At 44.2% G+C, this 19,086-nt stretch overlaps 1 protein-coding gene across 3 annotated transcripts in view; it reads left to right on the forward strand.

Moving 5' to 3' along the window:
* Positions 1 to 19,086, forward strand: part of LOC110497517 (catenin alpha-2) — a 652,111-nt gene that overhangs the window by 606,370 nt on the left and 26,655 nt on the right. For all 3 annotated transcript variants that reach the window (XM_036954442.2, XM_090210736.1, XM_036954443.2), the window contains exons 13-14: positions 409 to 560; positions 3,818 to 3,931. In XM_036954442.2, coding sequence (XP_036810337.1) covers positions 409 to 560; positions 3,818 to 3,931 — 266 coding nt within the window. The remainder of the gene's footprint in view (positions 1 to 408; positions 561 to 3,817; positions 3,932 to 19,086) is intronic.

Consider the following 19,086-nt stretch of genomic DNA (forward strand, 5'->3'; position numbering starts at 1 on the left):
CACACACACACACGTTGTCTTACATTGACACACACACATGTCTCTTGTGGTATTCCACCTCTCTCAAATCAATGTGCCCGTCCCCCCAGGGGGAAAGAAACTTTTGAAGGATGTTTTTTTTTAAACATTTCTCTTGTTTTTCACCTTTGTTTATCCTTATCTATCTTTCTCTCTCTCTCTTGCTCTCTCTGTGTCTGTTTCACACACACACACACACACACACACACACACACACACACACACACACAGAGAGGAAGGCACACGGTGAAACATTCTAGTAGGACATGTTGCCTAAAATGTTTAAATAAATTAAGTGAGTGCACCTGAGTCAAGTAAGTTCTGGTCGACATTCTCATTGTTCTTTATTTCTCTCCCTTTTCCTCCCTCTCTCTCTATCCCTTCTTCCAGTCATGCCCCGTTTCGCTGAACAAGTGGAGGTGGCCATTGAGGCGCTGAGCACAAACCCCCCACAGCCCTTCGAGGAGAACGAATTCATCGACGCGTCCCGCCTGGTCTACGACGGCGTGCGTGACATACGGAAAGCCGTTCTTATGATCAGGGTATGTCCACTTCCTCATTTCCTCCTCTCACGCTTCTCAAAGCATGCTGGGAACAGACTCCGTACCAAATTACACCAGCTGTTCCCATTATTAGGGCACTACTTTTGACCAGGGCCCATAAAAAGATGTGCACTATATAGGAACATGGGTGCCATCTGAAGACACACTTATTCTCCCATTGGCATCAATGCAAGACCAAGTGTACATTGGGATTCACCTTATTTTCTCATTTTCTTTCTCATTATTATCCAATTCCAAGAATGTGCCCTGTGTGAGGTCACATGGAACGTTCATTTTCCCAAGATGAATCACAAACAATCTCCCTGATTTGATGTCAAGGTATGAGAAATTAAATGACATGGAAATTAAATTACAAAGAACTTCACGCTTCATACGAAACCTTATGGTGCAGCGTAACATGACATAAGACTTTAGGGCTGGTAGGAATAGACCACCTCAGTGGCCTTGTGGTTACAGTATCCACCCTGAGATTGCAAGGTTAGGGGTTCAATCCCTGGTCGAGTCATACCAGACTCTAAAAATAGTACCCGATGCCTCTCTGGTTGCCACTCAGCATAAAGGAGATGGATTAGGGGTAAGGCCCTGAGATAGACTAGCTTCCTGGCCAGGGGGGTGCTAAAGAAAATGGAATTAGGCTGCTACCCTATGGGCTGTTCTGGCTCTGACAAGACTTGTTTACTTATAACATAATACTGTAAGGCTAGTTCCTTGGACTTTGTATTGATGTTACAAAAAAAGCCTATTACCGAGTCATTTTTATAGACTCAGCCATTTATAGACTGTATCCAGTATGGTAAGCCTACTAGATGGTGTTTGTCTAGCATTTTTTTCTCTCTTCTCGTACCCCCCTTCTCCCAACACCACCGTGCAAATTAATTTATTCAATTTTGGACTGCTGGAAAATTTCCCAGTGCAGTGGCGAGAAAAATCTAATTACGGGGAAATAATTTGATGTTGGTAAATCATGTAAAACAGGGGCTTTGAACGGACCGAGACCGACCCACCAGCCTCATAATCTATTTCCAAGTTCAATGACTCTTGGAGACTTGGAGGACTATCTGTGATTTCTCGTCGTCGTGTAGCCTATCTTCCGTAATACAATGTGTCGCCTTTCATATCAAACGTCTGAAGGATGTTTTTGTGGTGTGCGTTTTTTGTTGTTGCTCCCATGTAAACTGGTGTACATGGATTTCTTTAGAAAAGGATTTCTTTAGAACCTGCTGGCAGGGCCTAGTTGTAGCCTACAACAGCAAGGGATTATGGGGGCAATTCCACACGGTGTTAATTTCTGAACTTGAGTATGGTCGGGTGTGTGTGTGTATAGAGCGTTAATAAGATAGCATTACAAACACACACACACACACACACACACACACACACACACACACTCAAGTACACACGTCCGCAGACATCTGTTATATGTCGCCTCCAGAAAATGGAACGTGCCACGCAATTCAACTAAAAAAAGGCTTCAATGTTCACACTCATTTCCACACACAAAGGGAGCACATATCCGTTCTTCTGGGAACAAAGGGGAAATGATTAAGCTGCGGGAGGTGCATGCAAGTCAAACCTCACCCAGGGTGCGTCCCAAATGGCACCCTATTCCCTTTATAGTGCACTACTTTTGATCAGGGCTCATAGTGCTGTGGTCAAAAGTTGCGCACCCTATAGGGAATGGGCTGCCATCAAATAAAATGCAATTGTATTCCTCACATGCTTTTGTAAACAACAGCTGTGGACTAACAGTGAAACGCTTACTTATGGGCCCTTCCCAACAATGCAGAAGAAAAAAAGAATAGAGAAATAATAGAAATGGAAGTAATAATAGATATACAATGAGTAACGATCGGTCAATGGAAACGATGGTGAAAACATGTAAAAACATTTTTTTTTTAAAAGGTTCAGATCAGCGCGTAAAAACACACAAAATTTGTCAGGAGCTAGTTAAACAATCGCTGTACACTAGCGCCATCTCCCATTCATTTGGAACGCACGCACATTACCATCTTCTCCTCGTCTTCCACTATGTACCACACAAAGAATAGACGTGCAAGATATTGACATTTGTCGGATATAGAGTCTGTTATCCTTCCTGCCTTTGTATCATGTAGACACGCATAACTGTAACGTCTTCATGTGTGGTGGGTTTGCGAGAAATCGGTTTGTCTTCGAGAGAAGCGCCTCCAAAGCTGTTTTCAATAAAATCCAGCTATTTGGACAAGTGGCATCTTCAGCTTGTAGAGGAGGTTGTTATGTCTGGAGATGAGGACGGTATAGCCGATGTTTACAGTGTTGCCGGGATGATATTGTTGACAAACATTGTTGACAAACAGACAGATGGGCGACTGAGCCACTCATCCCACTCTTCTCTTCAGCTAACTGCCTCCCGATTGGCCCGGGAAGCCGCCCCAGATCCCTGCTCTTAATTGGTCGAACGCATGAACTGATTCGTCCCTGAGTCCTGCCAGTCTAGAACATCTGTCACGTCCACACCCTGTCTCGCTGTGAGATAGCAGTTAGAAACAAGTTGAAGATTGAAGAAGAAAAAACAAAATCACGGAATCTGTTGAGGCCATTTACCCTCCCCGCCCTTTTCCCTTTGTGCCGTTTGATCCCACGATTTCAGCGAGCTTTATAGTGCTCTTATGGTGCGCGGTGTAAACCACCACCGAGACTTCTTAAAAACAATGATGCAAGGGACTTGAAATCAGAGCAAGCGTATATAAAAAAAAATCGGAATAATTCAACACAGGGAGATCTGACTTGCTGCAAATTGTGTGACATCTCCCGCCAGCCGCCCCTCACGTGACGGAAAGGCCTATCTGCACTCAGACTCTGACTAAGAACAGACTCAACCCAGGACGCAGAAGGAGAAGTGTGCGAGGGAGACGTACAGTAGATAGAGTGTGGAGATAGAGATGTGTCTGAGAACTGATGTATTAAATATCTGTGTCGTGTGACACTGCAGCTGTTGACCTAATAGCCATCATGTTTTATTATCTCTCTCTTTATATCCCTCTCTCTTTCTCTCTCTCGCCTACATCTACTATTCTTTCATTTCTCTTCTCATCTCCCACACACACCTTTCCCTTCTCTCCCTAATACTTTCTCCTTCTTTCTCTCTTCTCCCCCCTTTGTCTCCCCCTCTCTAACCCCCCCCTCTCTCTCTCTCTTTATTTTCCCTCTACACCCCCCCCCCACACACACACACACACACACACCATTTTCTGTAGACACCTGAGGAGCTGGAGGATGACTCAGACTTTGAGCAGGAGGACTACGACGCCCGCAGCAGGACCAGTGTCCAGACAGAGGACGACCAGCTCATCGCCGGACAGAGCGCCAGGGTGAGTGGAACTCTAGAACCAGCTCTCAAACCCCACTAGAACCATACACCCGACTCTAGAACCTAGATTCCATAGCACTCTGCATAGATCATTTAAACATGACTGAGTCGGAAATGGGACCCTGTATAGTGCACTACTTTTGAGTCAAGAGGTGCACTGCGTCGGGAATAGGGTGCCATTTCAGATATGCCCAAGGATACCACTATTTTTTTTCCCAAAGGCCTCTGCTCCAGTCAGTGGGGTGTCCCAATGCTCATAATGTAAAGGTCAACCCAGTCCCTCAATCACTTGTGCACACTATCGTATTGACTCGAACTGTGCTGTGCTGGCTCAGGTATTTTCCTTTCACATTGTCCTTCCCTGCACAGTTCCAGGAACTCGTAACCAGGTCAGCGCAGTAAATCTAGGCTTGGCTCATTTTAGCTCATGCTCAGTAATGTGAAAAAGGTATCGTTGTAGTGTGTCATATTGCAAGTCGGCCTTCCCTTTCATTACATAAAGCTCTTGCACCACTTCAGTTTCTCTCATGTTCAACATAATATAAATTCCCAGTGAGTTCTTCGCTGGATAAACGCCACTATTGTATGATTTCAATATCACAGGATTCCATCATACGGTAAACGAAAAGCACATTGAAATGATCACAGCCTAATTGGATTGTTTTGAAATGATTAAAGCACGATCCCACTCTGGAGGAGAGGCAGGTGTAAAATTGCGAGCGCAAATGAAGCTGTGGCAATTATCGTATCCCCCCTCCGATATTACTGGGAACGCACACACGACGCGTGCCAAGCCTGGATGGCGCCAGCGATCACCGGGGCTTTGGGCTTTGCGCACATTAGCATTTTTTCCCCATGTATTATTTGTACACCGGGGCCCTGCTTAAAGTACATTAAAGGGTATCAGTGCTTGCCACCCCTACAGCAGGGAGAGTGGTTGGCGGTTGGGGTTGGTGCATGGTGAATGGATTGTGGAATACCGGGTGGCAGGAAAAGGTTTGGTCTCATGCCTCCGCTCATCCTGAGAGGTCTACTGCTGCTAGGAAGCCTTCGTCAGAGAGAGAGAGAGAGAGAGAGACTCAAAAACACACACAATCAATCAAATGTGTTTATGAAGCCCTTTTTACATCAGCCTATGTCACAAAATGCTGTACAGAAAACCAGCCTAAAACCCCAAACAGCAAGCAATTCAGATGTAGAAGCACGGTGGCTAGGAAAAACTCCCTAGAAAGGCCAGAATGTAGGAAGAAACCGAGAGAGGAACCAGGATCTGAGCGGTGGCCAGTCCTCTTCTGGCTGTGCCGGGTGGAGATTATAACAGAACATGGCCAAGATGTTGTTCAAACGTTCATAGATGACCAGCAGGTTCAGATAATAATAATCACAGTGGTTGTAGATGTTACCTCTGGAGTAAATGTCAGTTGGCTTTTATAGCCTCACTTGATCTTAGGTCCTGGCAGTGTTGTGCAGACTCAGGACAACTGAGCTTTGGAGAAATACGCAGATTTAAAGAGGAGCCCGTAATTTGCTTTCTAATGATCATGATCTTTTCGTCAGAGAAATTCATAAATATATCACTGCTGAAGTGAAAGCCATTCTCTCTTGGGGAATGCTGCTTTTTAGTTAGCTATGCGACAGTATCAAAAATCAATTTTGGATTGTCCTTTTTCTCCTCAATTAAGTTGGAAAAATAGGATGATCGAGCAGCAGTGAGGGCTCTTTGATACTGCACGGTACAAGCTAGTCGGAAGACTTCCAGTTTGGTGTGGCGTCATTTCCGTTCCAATTTTCTGGAAGCTTGCTTCAGGGCTCGGGTATTTTCTGTATACCAGGGAGCTAGTTTCTTATGAGAAATGTTTTTTGGTTTTAGGGGTGTGACGGAGGGAGTCTGGAAGGGCATCTAGGAATCTTTGGCTTGTCCGAGAATTTTGATGATCCTTGGTTGGGCCGATTATCTGAGCAGATTATTTGTTGTTGATTATTTGTTGAGATTGCAAACATAATATATATCTATTTTTTTTACCCCCTTTTTCGTGGTATCCAATTGTTAGTAATTACTATCTTGTCTCATCGCTACAACTCCCGAAACACCGTGCACCTGGCGACCTTGGTTAGCATGCCCGCCACAGGAGTCACTGATGCGCAATGAGACAAGGATATCCCTACCAGCCAAACCCTCCCTAACCCGGACAACGCTATGCCAATTGTGCATCACCCCATGGACCTCCCGGTCGCGGCCGGCTGCGACAGAGCCTGGGCGCGAACCCAGAGTCTCTGGTGGCACAGCTAGCGCTGCGATGCAGTGCCCTAGACCACTGTGCCACCGGGGAGGCCCTGGATGATTATTTTTAAGTCTAACACTACGGGTAATGGAGTCACCATTGACTAGGGTGTTCAATTTATCAGAGCTAATGCTGGGAGGCTTTGGCGTCTCAGACCCTGTAACTGGTGGAGGAGAGACCAGAGAATTCTCTGACTCTGATTCCGACTCTTTTCTTAATGGCGAGAACCTGTTGAAAGTTTCTGTCGGCTGAATGAGCGACACCGGTTGAACATTCCTACAGCATTCCCTTCCAGAAGCCATGAGAAAATTGTCCGGCTGCGGAGACCATGCGAGGGGATTTATACTACTATCTTTACTTACTGGTGGCACAGACGCTGTTTCATCCTTTCCTACACTTAAATTACAATTGCGTCTGAAGCTGGGCTTGCAGCACAGCTATCCTCGCCTTAAGGTGATCATTCTCCTGGATATTATGAGTACAGCGAATGCAATTCGAAGGCATAATGTTACTGTTACTACATAGCTTCGGCTGGTGAAGGTGTTAAAAGAATGTTAGCAACAAATCTCAGCACGTAAACAAGTCTACAAGTTGTGACCGGAAATGACGACAACGGAAATGACGATGTCTGCTGTACGGAGCACACACCACCACCACGTCTCTCTCCAAACGAAGCCGTCAAAAAGTTGAAAGGAGTGGAAAATAAACAAAGAGAGCGGTTGTGTCAAACTCCATGATTATAACACTTAACTTTGGCCATAAGGCAGGCACAGTATTGTACTTTTGGGAGCACAGACAGCCATTGTTCAGGGAGATTGGTAGGGGTTCCGGCAGGGGGTCCGGCGCCTGTTTTGCCAGGGTGAGTGGGGACAGTTGGGTCTCATCGAATCCCACTGAGTCGTCCCACGGTGTCCCGTGGCTCACACACGAGCACACACACACCCACGACCCCCTGTAGTGAGGGCCATCTGAGCGCAAGCGCGTTCACACAGAGTTTAACAAGTGTCTTTATGTTCTTTGCAACTGTGTGAGTGGGCTATACCTCCTGCTGCTAGTACATTTGAGGTGCATGCTCCTGAGTCACATGTTGAAAATGGATGCCACTTGACATAAATGGGTGCTATTCATTTAGAAATGTAGACATGCACATGATATGTACACATGCTTGCTATCACACTCACACACACACATGCACGCACGCATATACACACGCACGCATGCACACACTCACATACACACACATACAGTATATTAGCTCATAGGCGATACATACTTACTGTATACTGTACACACACACACAAACACGCACACGTACACACACATTTTCACATAGACACACACACATAAACGATGTGGTTAGCCTAGCCACAGGTGTCCTGTCCATTCGCCCTGGCCTGTCATGTCACGGTAAACCCTATTTACCTTCTCACGTTAATGTGAAGGAAGTACCAATTGGCACACCACAGCGTGTGTTGTTATTAGAATAGACCAGAAGAAAGGTGATCAGCCATCTTCTGTGTCTTCTCAGTGTGAGCTGACATGGCGAGCATGTCCAGGTTCACACCCACTGTTCCTTTCATGTGTAGGGTATCATGCGGAACACACAGCGCTGACACAAGGTTATCTACTCCCCACTGGGGAAAAAATGGTTCAATCAATCACAAAATTTCAACCAAAAAAAAATCAATGTGATGACATTGAATCAATGTGAAAAACTGATTGGATTTGCGAAGTGTTATCAATGTAAGGAATTATGTTCCTTACATTCCTTACATGTTTTTTTCACAGATTTTTTTCGCTGAACTTTGAACCTAAATCCAATGAAAGGGTGAAATGTTTGCATGATTTCATGTTGAATTCACGATAGATGACAACTCAACCAAATGTAAATCAAAACTAGACGTTTAACTGGCGTCTGCGCCCAGTGGGTCTTCTCCACACAGAAACCACTAAGTTAGCCCTCTCTCTCTCTCTCTTTCTCTCTCTTTTTCTCTCCCTCTCTCTCTAACTCTCCCTCTCTCTCTCTCTCTCTCTCTCTGTGTGTTCACACTGATGTGCAACACATTCTGACACTACAGGTGTGAGGCAAAGGATATTTTTTGTTAATTTGACTGCACAACAATTATTACACCGCCATTGTGTCTCCAGCGTGAACAAGGCTTTATTTATCTTGCTTTCTCTCCCTCTCACTCTTCCCTTTTCTCTCTCTCTGTTCCCCCCCCCCCCCCCCCCCTCTCTCTCAGTAATCCGGGGCGGCCCCGAGAGCCTTTGTTCCTCGAGCGGCTTTTCCTGGTGCAGTGCTCCGCTTGTCACTTCTATTATACTTATGCATAGAGCTGAGTTATTAGAATCAAACATGCATAATAAGAGGAAGGGAGCAAACGCACACCTCCCTCTCACTCTTGTCTTTTTGTCGTTCACAGACAGACATACTCACACAGAGACAGAAAGACACACACACTCACACTCACACAGAGACATACACATACAATGGCATACAAAGTATTCACCCCCATTGGCATTTTTCCTATTTTGTTGCCTTACAGCCTGGAATTAAAATGTATTTTTCGGGAGTGTGTATCATTTGATTTATACAACATGCCTACCACTTTGAAGATGCAAAATATTTTATATTGTGAAACAAACAAGAAATAGGACAAAAAAACTGAAATCTTGAGCTTGCATAACTATTCGCCCCCCCCTCCCCCCCAAAAGTCAATACTTTGTAGAGCCACCTTTTGCAGCAATTACAGCTGCAAGTCTCTTGGGGTATGTCTCTATAAGCTTGGCACATCTAGCCACTGGGATTTTTTTCCCATTCTTCAAGTCAAAACTGCTCCAGCTCCTTCAAGTTGGATGGGTTCCGCTGGTGTACAGCAATCTTTAAGTCATACCACAGATTCTCAATTGGATTGAGGTCTGGGCTTTGACTAGGCCATTTCAAGACATGTAAATGTTTCCCCTTAAACCACTCGAGTGTTGCTTTAGCAGTATGCTTAGGGTCATTGTCCTGCTGGAAGGTGAACCTCCATCCGAGTCTCAAATCTCTGGAAGACTGAAACAGTTTTCCCTCAAGAATTTCCCATCATTCCTTCAATTCTGACCAGTTTCCCAGTCCCTGCCAATGAAAAACATTGCTGTTCTCGGGATGACATTCTCAGGGTGAGCAGAGGTGTTAGGTTTGCGCCAGACATAGCGTTTTCCTTGATGGCCAAAAAGCAACATTTTTGTCTCATCTGACCAGAGTACCTTCTTCCATATGTTTGGGGAGTCTCCCACATGCCTTTTTTTGTTTAAACAATTTATTTTTTCTGGCCACTCTTCCGTAAAGTCCAGCTCTGTGGAGTGTATGACTTTAAGTGGTCTTATGGACAGATATTCCAATCTCTGCTGTGGAGCTTTGCAGCTCCGTAAGGGTTATATTTGGTCTCGTTGTTGCCTCTCTGATTAATGCCCTCCTTGCCACCTTGTGAGTTTTGGTGGATGGCCCTCTCTTGGCAGGTTTGTTGTGGTGCCATATTCTTTCCATTTTTTAATAATGGATTTAATGGTGTTCCGTGGGATGTTCAAAGTTTTGGATATTTTTTTATAACCCAACCCTGATCTGTACTTCTCCACAACTTTGTCCCTGACCTGTTTGGAGAGCTCCTTGGTCTTCATGGTGCCGCTTGCTTTGGTGGTGCCCCTTGCTGCGTGGTGTTGCAGATTCTGGGGCCTTTCAGAATAGGTGTATATATACTGAGATAATGTGACAGATCATGTGACACTTAGATTGCACACAGGTGGACTTTATTTAACTAATTATGTGACTTCTGAAGGTAATTGGTTGCATCAGATCTTATTTAGGGGCTTCATAGCAAAGGGGGTGAATATTCACCACTTTTCAGTTTTTTTTTTAAATAATTTTTTAAAACATGTTATTTTAAAAATTTCACTTCACCAATGTGGACTATTTTGAGTAAGTCCATTACATGAAATCCAAATAAAAATCCATTTAAATTACAGGTTGTATTGCAACAAAATAGGAAAAGCGCCAAGTGGGATGAATACTTTTTCAAGGCACTGTACATGCAAAAAAGCACACACGCACACACAGAGAGAGACACACACACACACACATATTCCCCCTCCCCTAGCTGTCTTCTAACACAGTGATTGGATAACACTGTTGATAGGTCAGCCATAAAATTGAACTCACTAGTGTCTGGGCAGTTTATTTCAAATGAAACAAATTAAAGTAATTCCGCAATGCCCCTGCCTGTGAAGAAACCTGGAAAGCGCCGTTCCTAATCCCTGCCGAGCCGCTGAGTGTATTGGCACGTGCTCTATAGGATGGGATTTGCCACTGCACTAAGCTCCCAAGGCCCGCTCTTGTTGTTATCAGTAAGCAGAGGAAGGGATTTTTGGATAAGTGAATTCTGGAGAGCGGGAGAAGAAAAAAATACCCTCACCTAGTACGCCCCCCCTCCCCCCCTCCTCCATTGAGAAAGTTTGAGCACTTAACTAACCTTTTGAGCTGCCATCTTTATTTCATTGACAGTTGGGGTGGATTCCCTTTAATTCAGCAGAGGAATTGGAACCAGACCTGTAAAATTGTCAATACACTTTTTACAGTAGTGGTAAACACTTAATTGATAGAGGTAAGAGGTGACATATAGTTGTGTGTATTGTGCCACAATCAAGGAAATGTACTCCTAAATACTTTTCCATAAGGCTTCACTGTTTGAGGTTGTGACTCTCCAATTAGACTTGATACAGGTGTGTGACAGCCATACAGCCAGAGCTGGCCCTGTTGCCAAGATAGACAAGTCAACCTTTTTTCTACACCTGCTTTTTGTCTTTTTTTGTTTTTGCAGTTGCTAGCTGACCAATATCCTTTTTATTTCAGTTTTCACTGTGGTTTTACTGATTGTCTGACACTTCCTGTGTCAGTATGATTACATGGCCTTCCAGCAAGACCAGGTCTGTTCATAGTGTCCCTGGAGAAAGGTGAACTTGATTGGGGCAAACTTCTTTCAACTGCCTGCCTCCCTATAAAGGGGGTAGCTCAAAATGTCTGCCACCAAAAATACTTTGCTGCTGTGACCAAGTTGCAAGTGATGTTCTTGATTGGTTTATTAGCAGTGTCGCTCTCCATTTGAACATCCTCAATAAAGAATGGCACTTGAGGGGATGGCTGCCATTTTACCAATTGTGCGATTTTGTATGTTTTTTCGCAATGTTTGTAACTTATTTTGTACATAATGTTGATGCTACTGTCTCTTATGACTCAAAAGAGCTTCTGGAAATCAGAACAGCGATGACTCATCTTGAACTGGACAAAGATTTTTCTATAATGAGTCTGCTGTGAAGGATATATTGTTGCTCCTGGACAAGGCCCAAATCCCAGTCATTCGCATGAAGAAAAGAAGGAAATACAGGGGGTTCAGATCAGGGTGCCTTGTGAGAATTTGTCAGTGAGTGAGTAACCTGCTACTACCATTCGTTCCATTAGCCAACGTGCAATCACTGGAGAATAAACTGGATGAGCTCCGCTCGAGACTATCCTAGACTATCTTATGTTGCACCTAGTCGTGGCTGAACTACGACACGAATAATATACAGTTGGCTGGCTTTTCTGTGGATCGGCAGGACAGAACAACTATGTCCGGTAACATGAGGGGTGGGGGTGTGTGTCTATTTGTCAATAACAGCTGGTGCGTGATGTCTAAAGGTATTGCTGGCCTGAGGTTGAGTACCTCATGATAAGCTGTAGACCATACCTACAAAGAGAGTTTTCAGCTATATTTTTTGTAGCCGTCTATTTACCACCCCAAACTGATTCTGGACTAAGACCGCACTCAACGAGCTGTATAAGGCCATAAGCATACAAGAAAATGCTCATCCAGAACAGCGCTCCTAGTGGCCAGGGACTTTAATGCAGGCACATTTTAATCCGTTTTACCTCATTTCAACTAGAGGGGAAAAAAACTCTAGACCACCAAAGCTCTCCCTCGCCCTCCATTTGGCAAATCAAACCATAACCATTATATCCTCCTGATTCCTGCTTACAAGCAAAAACTAAACCAGGAAGTACCAGTTACTCGCTCAATATGGAAGTGGTCAGATGACGCGGATGCTACGCTATAGGACTATTTTCCTAGCACAGACTGGAATATGTTCCGGGGTTCATCCAATGGCATTGAAGAGTATACCACCTCAGTCACCAGCTTCATCAATAAGTGAATTGATGAAGTCTTCCCCAGAGTGACCCTACGTACCCACCTGGACAAAAGGAACACCTATGTGAGAATGCTGTTAATTGACTACAGCTCAGCGTTCAACACAATAGTGCCCACAAAGCTCATCACTAAGCTAAGGACCCGGGGACTAAACACCTCCCTCTGCAACTGGATCCTGGACTTTCTGACGGGCCACCCTAGGTGGTAAGGGTAGGCAACAACATGTCTTCCACGCTGATCCGCAACACGTGGGGTGTGTGCTTAGTCCACTCCTGTACTCCCTTTTGACCCATGACTGCGTGGCCAGGCACAACTCCAACACCATCATTAAGTTTGCAGATGACACAACGTTGGTAGTTCTGATCACCGACAACGAACACACCCCCATTCACATCAACGGGGCTGCAGTGGAGCGGGTCGAGAGTTTCAAGTTCTTTGTGTCCATACCACCAACAAACTATCATGGTCCAAACACACCAAGAAAGCCATTTAAGAGGGATTAAGATTTGTCGTAGGTCCTCAGATCCTCAAAACTCAAAAGGAGCTGGACCATCGAGAGCATCCTGACCTGTTGCATCATCGCCTGGTATGGCACCTCCTCGGCACCCGACCGTAAGACACTACAGAGTGTAGTGCGTACAGCCCAGTACATCACTGTGCCCAAGCTTTCTGCCATCCCGGACCTATATACTAGGCGATGTCAGAGGAAAGCCCAAAGAAGACGCACGGCAAGTTGTATCAGAGTGCCAAGTCTAGGTCCAAAAGGCTCCTTAGCAGCTCTTACCCCCAAGCCATAAGACTGCTGAACATTTAATCAAATGGCCACCCGGACTAATTGCATTGACCCCCCCCCCCCCCCCCCCCCCCACCTTTGTTTTTACTTTTTATTATCTATTCATAGTCACTACCCCTACCTACATGTACAAATTACCTAACCTGTACCCCTGCACACTGCCTCTGTACTGGTTCCCCCTGTATATAACCTCATTATTGTTATTTTCTTGTGATACTTTATTAAATGGTTATAGATTTTTTACTTTAGTTTGCTTAGTAAATATTTTCTTAACTCTATTTTCTTCAAGTTGCATTGTTGGTTAAGGGCTTATACGTAAGCATTTCATTGTATTCGGCGCATGTGACAAATACCATTTGATTTGTTTACCTCTGCTTTGCGTTTGCCATGCAAGCTACATATGCAGGTTGTTTTTATTTCATTGATTAACATTTAACTTCTGACCCTTGTCTCTCAGTGTTCATGGCCAAGCCCATGTTTAGTGTTGGCACACTAGATTTAATGACACAGATAGTAACAACCTTACATTTGGGAAGAAATTACAATAATACAGAATTGGAAAAGGTCAGATTTGTCAAAGCAATATGTAAGCTGCAGATGTTCTATCGCTCTAAAGTCAATACAATCCAAAAACTTGGGGCTCTATTCAATCGGTATCGCCGAAGCATTACAGATTGTGTGCTCGAAATTGAAAGGTAATTTCTGATTGAGCTGACATATGCAGTATTTACTGTGAATACAGTGTCTGCTAACGCGGGAACATTGCCTATACATTTTAATCACGCTGTAACGCTGAATTTCCGCAATACAGATTGAATCATGTCCTAGATGTTATGTAATTGTTGCATACTGTAGCCACTAGCCACATTTACAGTTGAAGTCTGACGTTTACATGCACCTAAGCCAAGTACATTTAAACTCAGTTTTTCACAATTCCTGACATTTAATCCTTTTAAAAATTCCCTGTATTAGGTCAGTTAGGATCACCACTTTATTTTAAGAATGTGAAATGTCAGAATAATAGGTGAGAGAATGATTTATTTCAGCTTTTATTTCTTTCATCACATTCCCAGTGGGTCAGAAGTTTACATACACCCAATTAGTATTTGGTAGCATTGCCTTTAAATTGCTTAACTTGGGTCAAACGTTTTGGGTGAATTTTGGCCCATTCCTCCTGACAGAGCTGGTGTAACTGAGTCAGGTTTTTTAGGCCTCCTTGCTTGCACATTCTTTTTCAGTTCTACCCACACATTTTCTACAGGATTGAGGTCAGGGCTTTGTGATGGCCACTCCAATACCTTGACTTTGTTGTCCTTAAGCCATTTTGCCACATCTTTGGAAGTATGCTTGGGGTCATTGTCCATTTGGAAAACCCATTTGTGACCAAGCTTTAACTTCCTGACTGATGTCTTGAGATGTTGCTTCAATATTCTCCACCAAATTTTCCTTCCTCACGAAGCCATATATTTTGTGAAGTGCACCAGTCCCTCCTGTAGCAGAGCACTCACACAACATGATGCTGCCACCCCTGTGCTTCACGGTTGGGATGGTCTTCTTCAGCTTGCAAGTGTTCCCCTTTTTCCTTCAAACATAACAATGGTCATTATGGCCAAACAGTTCTATTTTTGTTTCATCAGACCAGAGGACATTTCTCCAAAAAGTATGATCTTTGTCTCCATGTGCAGTTGCAAAACTTAGTCTGGCTTTTTTATGGCGGTTTTGGAGCAGTGGCTTCTTCCTTGCTGTGCGGCCTTTCAGTTTATGTCGATATAGGACTTGTTTTACTGTGGATATAGATACGTTTGTACCGGTTTCCTACAGCATCTTCACAAGGTCCTTTGCTGTTGTTCTGGGATTGATTTGCACTTTTCGCACTAAAGTACGTTCATCTCTAGGAGACAGAACGCGTCTCCTTCCTGAGTGGTATGATGGCTGCGTGGTCCCATGGTGTTTATACCTGCGTACTATTGTTTGTACAGATGAACATGGTACCTTCAGGCATTTGGAAATTGCTCCCAAGGATGAACCAGACTTGTGGAGGTACATTTTTGAAGGTAGGCCTTGAAATACATCCACAGGTACACCTCCAATTGACAGAAATTATGTCAATTAGCCTATCAGAAGCTTCTAAAGCCATGACATAATTTTCTGGAATTTTCCAAGCTGTTTAAAGGCACAGTCAACTTAGTGTATGTAAACTTCTGACCCACTGGAATTGTGATACAGTGAGTTATAAGTGAAATAATCTGTCTGTAAACAATTGTTGGAAAAAGGACTAGTGTCATGCACCAGGTCCTAACCCGACTTGCCAAAGCTATAGTTTGTTAACAAGAAATTTGTGGAGTGGTTGAAAAATGAGTTTTAATGATTCCAACCTAAGTGTATGTAAGCTTCCGATTTCAACAGTATCACGTAGATTCAATCTACAACTAGAATAGCTGTATGTAGAAATAAATCCGGTAATGACCTAAATGTTTGGATGTTCAATTGTAGAAGCAGAACATATAGATGTAGAACAATGTAAACGTTGATGTGGGCTACTTGATTATGGCTGTAAGTGTGTGTGCGTAAATGTTGAATGATCAGTCAAATTCATAATGAGGGGCAATGGTTTAGAGCTACAAGAAGATACATTGAAAGGTATGGTTATGTGGTCGTGAATGTGGGAGAGTGCTAGTGTTGAAATCTCCCAAAAACTGTATGCAAATGTGTTTCTAGCGACCAAAACGTCAGATTTAAGTATTGAATTCAGATGGATAGAGGAGTGATGAGTAAACTCTATGAATCGTTTAACAGGTTACGCAGATCCAATACCATTGTAATACACCTCGGTGTACGGGTTCAACAAACGCCTTGAAAATAAATGTCAAGATACATGTCTTAGAGGCTGCCAATTCACACACAATCGTTGGGCCCAAAACTGGTCATACATTAGATTGGTCGACATGGGAAGATTCCTCAGTCGTCACTGCAACCGGTAATTATAGAGCTCAACGTTGAAAACTAAACTCGGCAACAACAAAGAAATGTCCCTTTTTCAGGACCCTGTCTTTCAAAGATAATTCGTAAAAATCCATTTAACTTCACAGATCTTCATTGTAAAGAGTTTCAACACTGTTTCCCATGCTTGTTCAATGAACCATAAACAATTAATGAACATGCACCTGCGGAACGGTCGCTAAGACACTAACAGCTTACTGACGGTAGGCAATTAAGGTCACAGTTATGAAAACACTAAAGAGGCCTTTCTGCTGACTCTGAAAAACACCAAAAGAAAGATGCCCAGGGTCCCTGCTCATCTGTGTGAACGCCCCTTAGAAATGCTGCAAGGAGGCATGAGGACTACAGATGTGGCCAGGGCAATAAATTGCAATGTCCGTACTGTGAGACGCCGAAGACAGCGCTACAGGGAGACAGGACGGACAGCTGATCATCCTCACAGTGGCTGACACCTGCACAGGATCGGTACATCTGAACATCTGCGGGACATACAACAACTGCCGAGTTGCACCAGAAACGCACAATCCCTTCATTAGTGCTCAGACTGTCCGCAATAGGCTGAGAGAGGCTGGAATGAGGGCTTGTAGGCCTGTTATAAGGCAGGTCCTCACCAGACATCACCGGCAACAACATCACCTATGGGCACAAATTCACCGATGCTGGACCAGACAGGACTGGCAAAAAGTGCTCTTCACTGACGAGTCATGGTTTTGTCTCACCAGGGGTGATGGTCGGATTCACGTTTATTGTCGAAGGAATGAGCGTTACACCGAGGCCTGTACTCTGGAGCGTGATGGATTTGGAGGTGGAGGGTCCGTCATGGTCTGGGGCGGTGTGTCACTGGACTGAGCTTGTTGTCATTGCAGGCAATCTCAACGCTGTGCGTTACAGGGAAGACATCCTCCTCCCTCATGTGGTACCCTTCCTGCAGGCTCATCTTGACATGACCCTCCAGCATGACAATGCCACCAGATATACTGCTCGTTCTGTGCGTGATTTCCTGCAAAACAGAAATGTCAGTGTTCTGCCATGGCCAGCAAAGAGCCCGGATCTCAATCCCATTGAGCACGTCAGGGACCTGTTGGATCAGAGGGTGAGGGCTAGGGCCATTCCCACCAGAAATGTCCGGGAACTTGCAGTTGCCTTGGTGCAAGAGTGGGGTAACATCTTACAGCAAATCTGGTGCAGTCCATGAGGAGGAGATGCACTGCAGTACTTAATGCAGCTGGTGGCCACACCAGATACTGACTGTTACTTTCGATTTTCGACGTCACTGGTCTGGAATTAGCAGCGAGAGGAATTTCTCTGTTAGCTTATCCGCTGTCGTTTTCAGTGTGGATTCGGATTTCTGTAAGGAGTAAGGATTTCAACACAGTACATACATTCTGCTGATTCACACAGTGCATGCATATACTGTAATTTATAAAATATACTGAATAAATATATTGGGGAAATATTGGATTATAATAATTGAGAATAGATCTAGGTTTTCAAAAAGTATGTCAAGTATTTTATTGAATTAATGAGCAACACCGGAGAGAGGATGTGAGGAATTCACACACCTCATGTAGGCTTTATTCTTACCACGAGATAGTGTGCAGCTAACGACATTTTAACCAGATTATTTCTACAGGGAAGGACTACCTGAACTTGACCAATAAGAACACTTGTTTTTGTTTTCTGTTGCAAAACATTCTGCTACGGTGTGCATTAATGAATAGACCCCATGCTCCTCACTATCATGGCAGTGTCCACCTGCTCCGCTGGCACCCTGTATAATTAGTGATCAGTGAATAATAGATGTGGCGGGTGAGGGAATGCTAATGTCTGACCCCTGACTGTGGGGGTCCGTGGCGGCGTGGTGCTGAGGCGTCGCTCACGGTCAGGATGGGGCCGTCTCTCTCTCTCGGTGTATGCACTAATCTGTCAGGATTGATTCCAATTGGAGTTTAATACAGGACTTCTTCCCACCTGCCCTCTGGTTGGCTGCTCAGTCTCACATTAAATGTGATATTTAACAGAGCATGTCTGTATTCAGTGTCTATAAAGAGTGCTACAGGAGAAAGCTTCGCAGTGGATTTTCCCTCTTGACTTGTAATGTTGGTGGTTCCTGTCGGGTTTAATTACAGACCAACACTGCCGTGTGTTTACGTTTTACCTACCGCCGTTCTCACCCACCCATGTTGTTGTTTATGAGGATCGGCGTCATGTTGTATGGTGTGTGTTTTGAAACAGAGCAGCTGAACAAAATCTAGCTGCACTCAACACTGTCGGGGTTTAGGTTTTGTTTATGTGTTTGCATTGGTTTAAACAGAGAGGACGAGGTGAAGCGAGAGGGATAACTCTGCCCAAAATCTGTCTTCTCCAGTGGTTGGCGTTTTTTTTTACTCACCACGCGATTCGTTTTTGTATGGAGGTAAATGAGTTGGGTCAACAAAGATATAAAAGCTTATTTGCTACATGAGTTTATTTCTTCGGATATAAGTTTTGTAATGCTTAGGTTGTTACGAGTGTACTGATATAAGTAGGACACGTGACATCCCGGTATCTTTGAGAAAAAAAACTTTATTTCAGAGTTGTGCTGTTAGTGCTATCCTGGATCCTTGGGACATACCCTAAACCCCACCCTAACCCTTACCTTAACCATAACCGGTACCATTTTCAACTTCAATTGGTTAGGTACGTCCCAAGGATCCCGGAGAGCAAGGACCGTTGTGGTTGTTCACACATCTGCCCTCTCATTAGCTAGAATGGTCTCACCTGACTTTTCACACTTTTGTTTTAGCCCTGAACAAGCATATCTGAGTCATCTAATTGGTTGACAAGTTGAATCAGGTGTGCTTCCTCTGGAATAGATCAA

The sequence above is a fragment of the Oncorhynchus mykiss genome, chromosome 19, assembly GCF_057628025.1.
Source record: "Oncorhynchus mykiss isolate SJ-2025 chromosome 19, ASM5762802v1, whole genome shotgun sequence".
Taxonomy (NCBI): domain Eukaryota; kingdom Metazoa; phylum Chordata; class Actinopteri; order Salmoniformes; family Salmonidae; genus Oncorhynchus; species Oncorhynchus mykiss.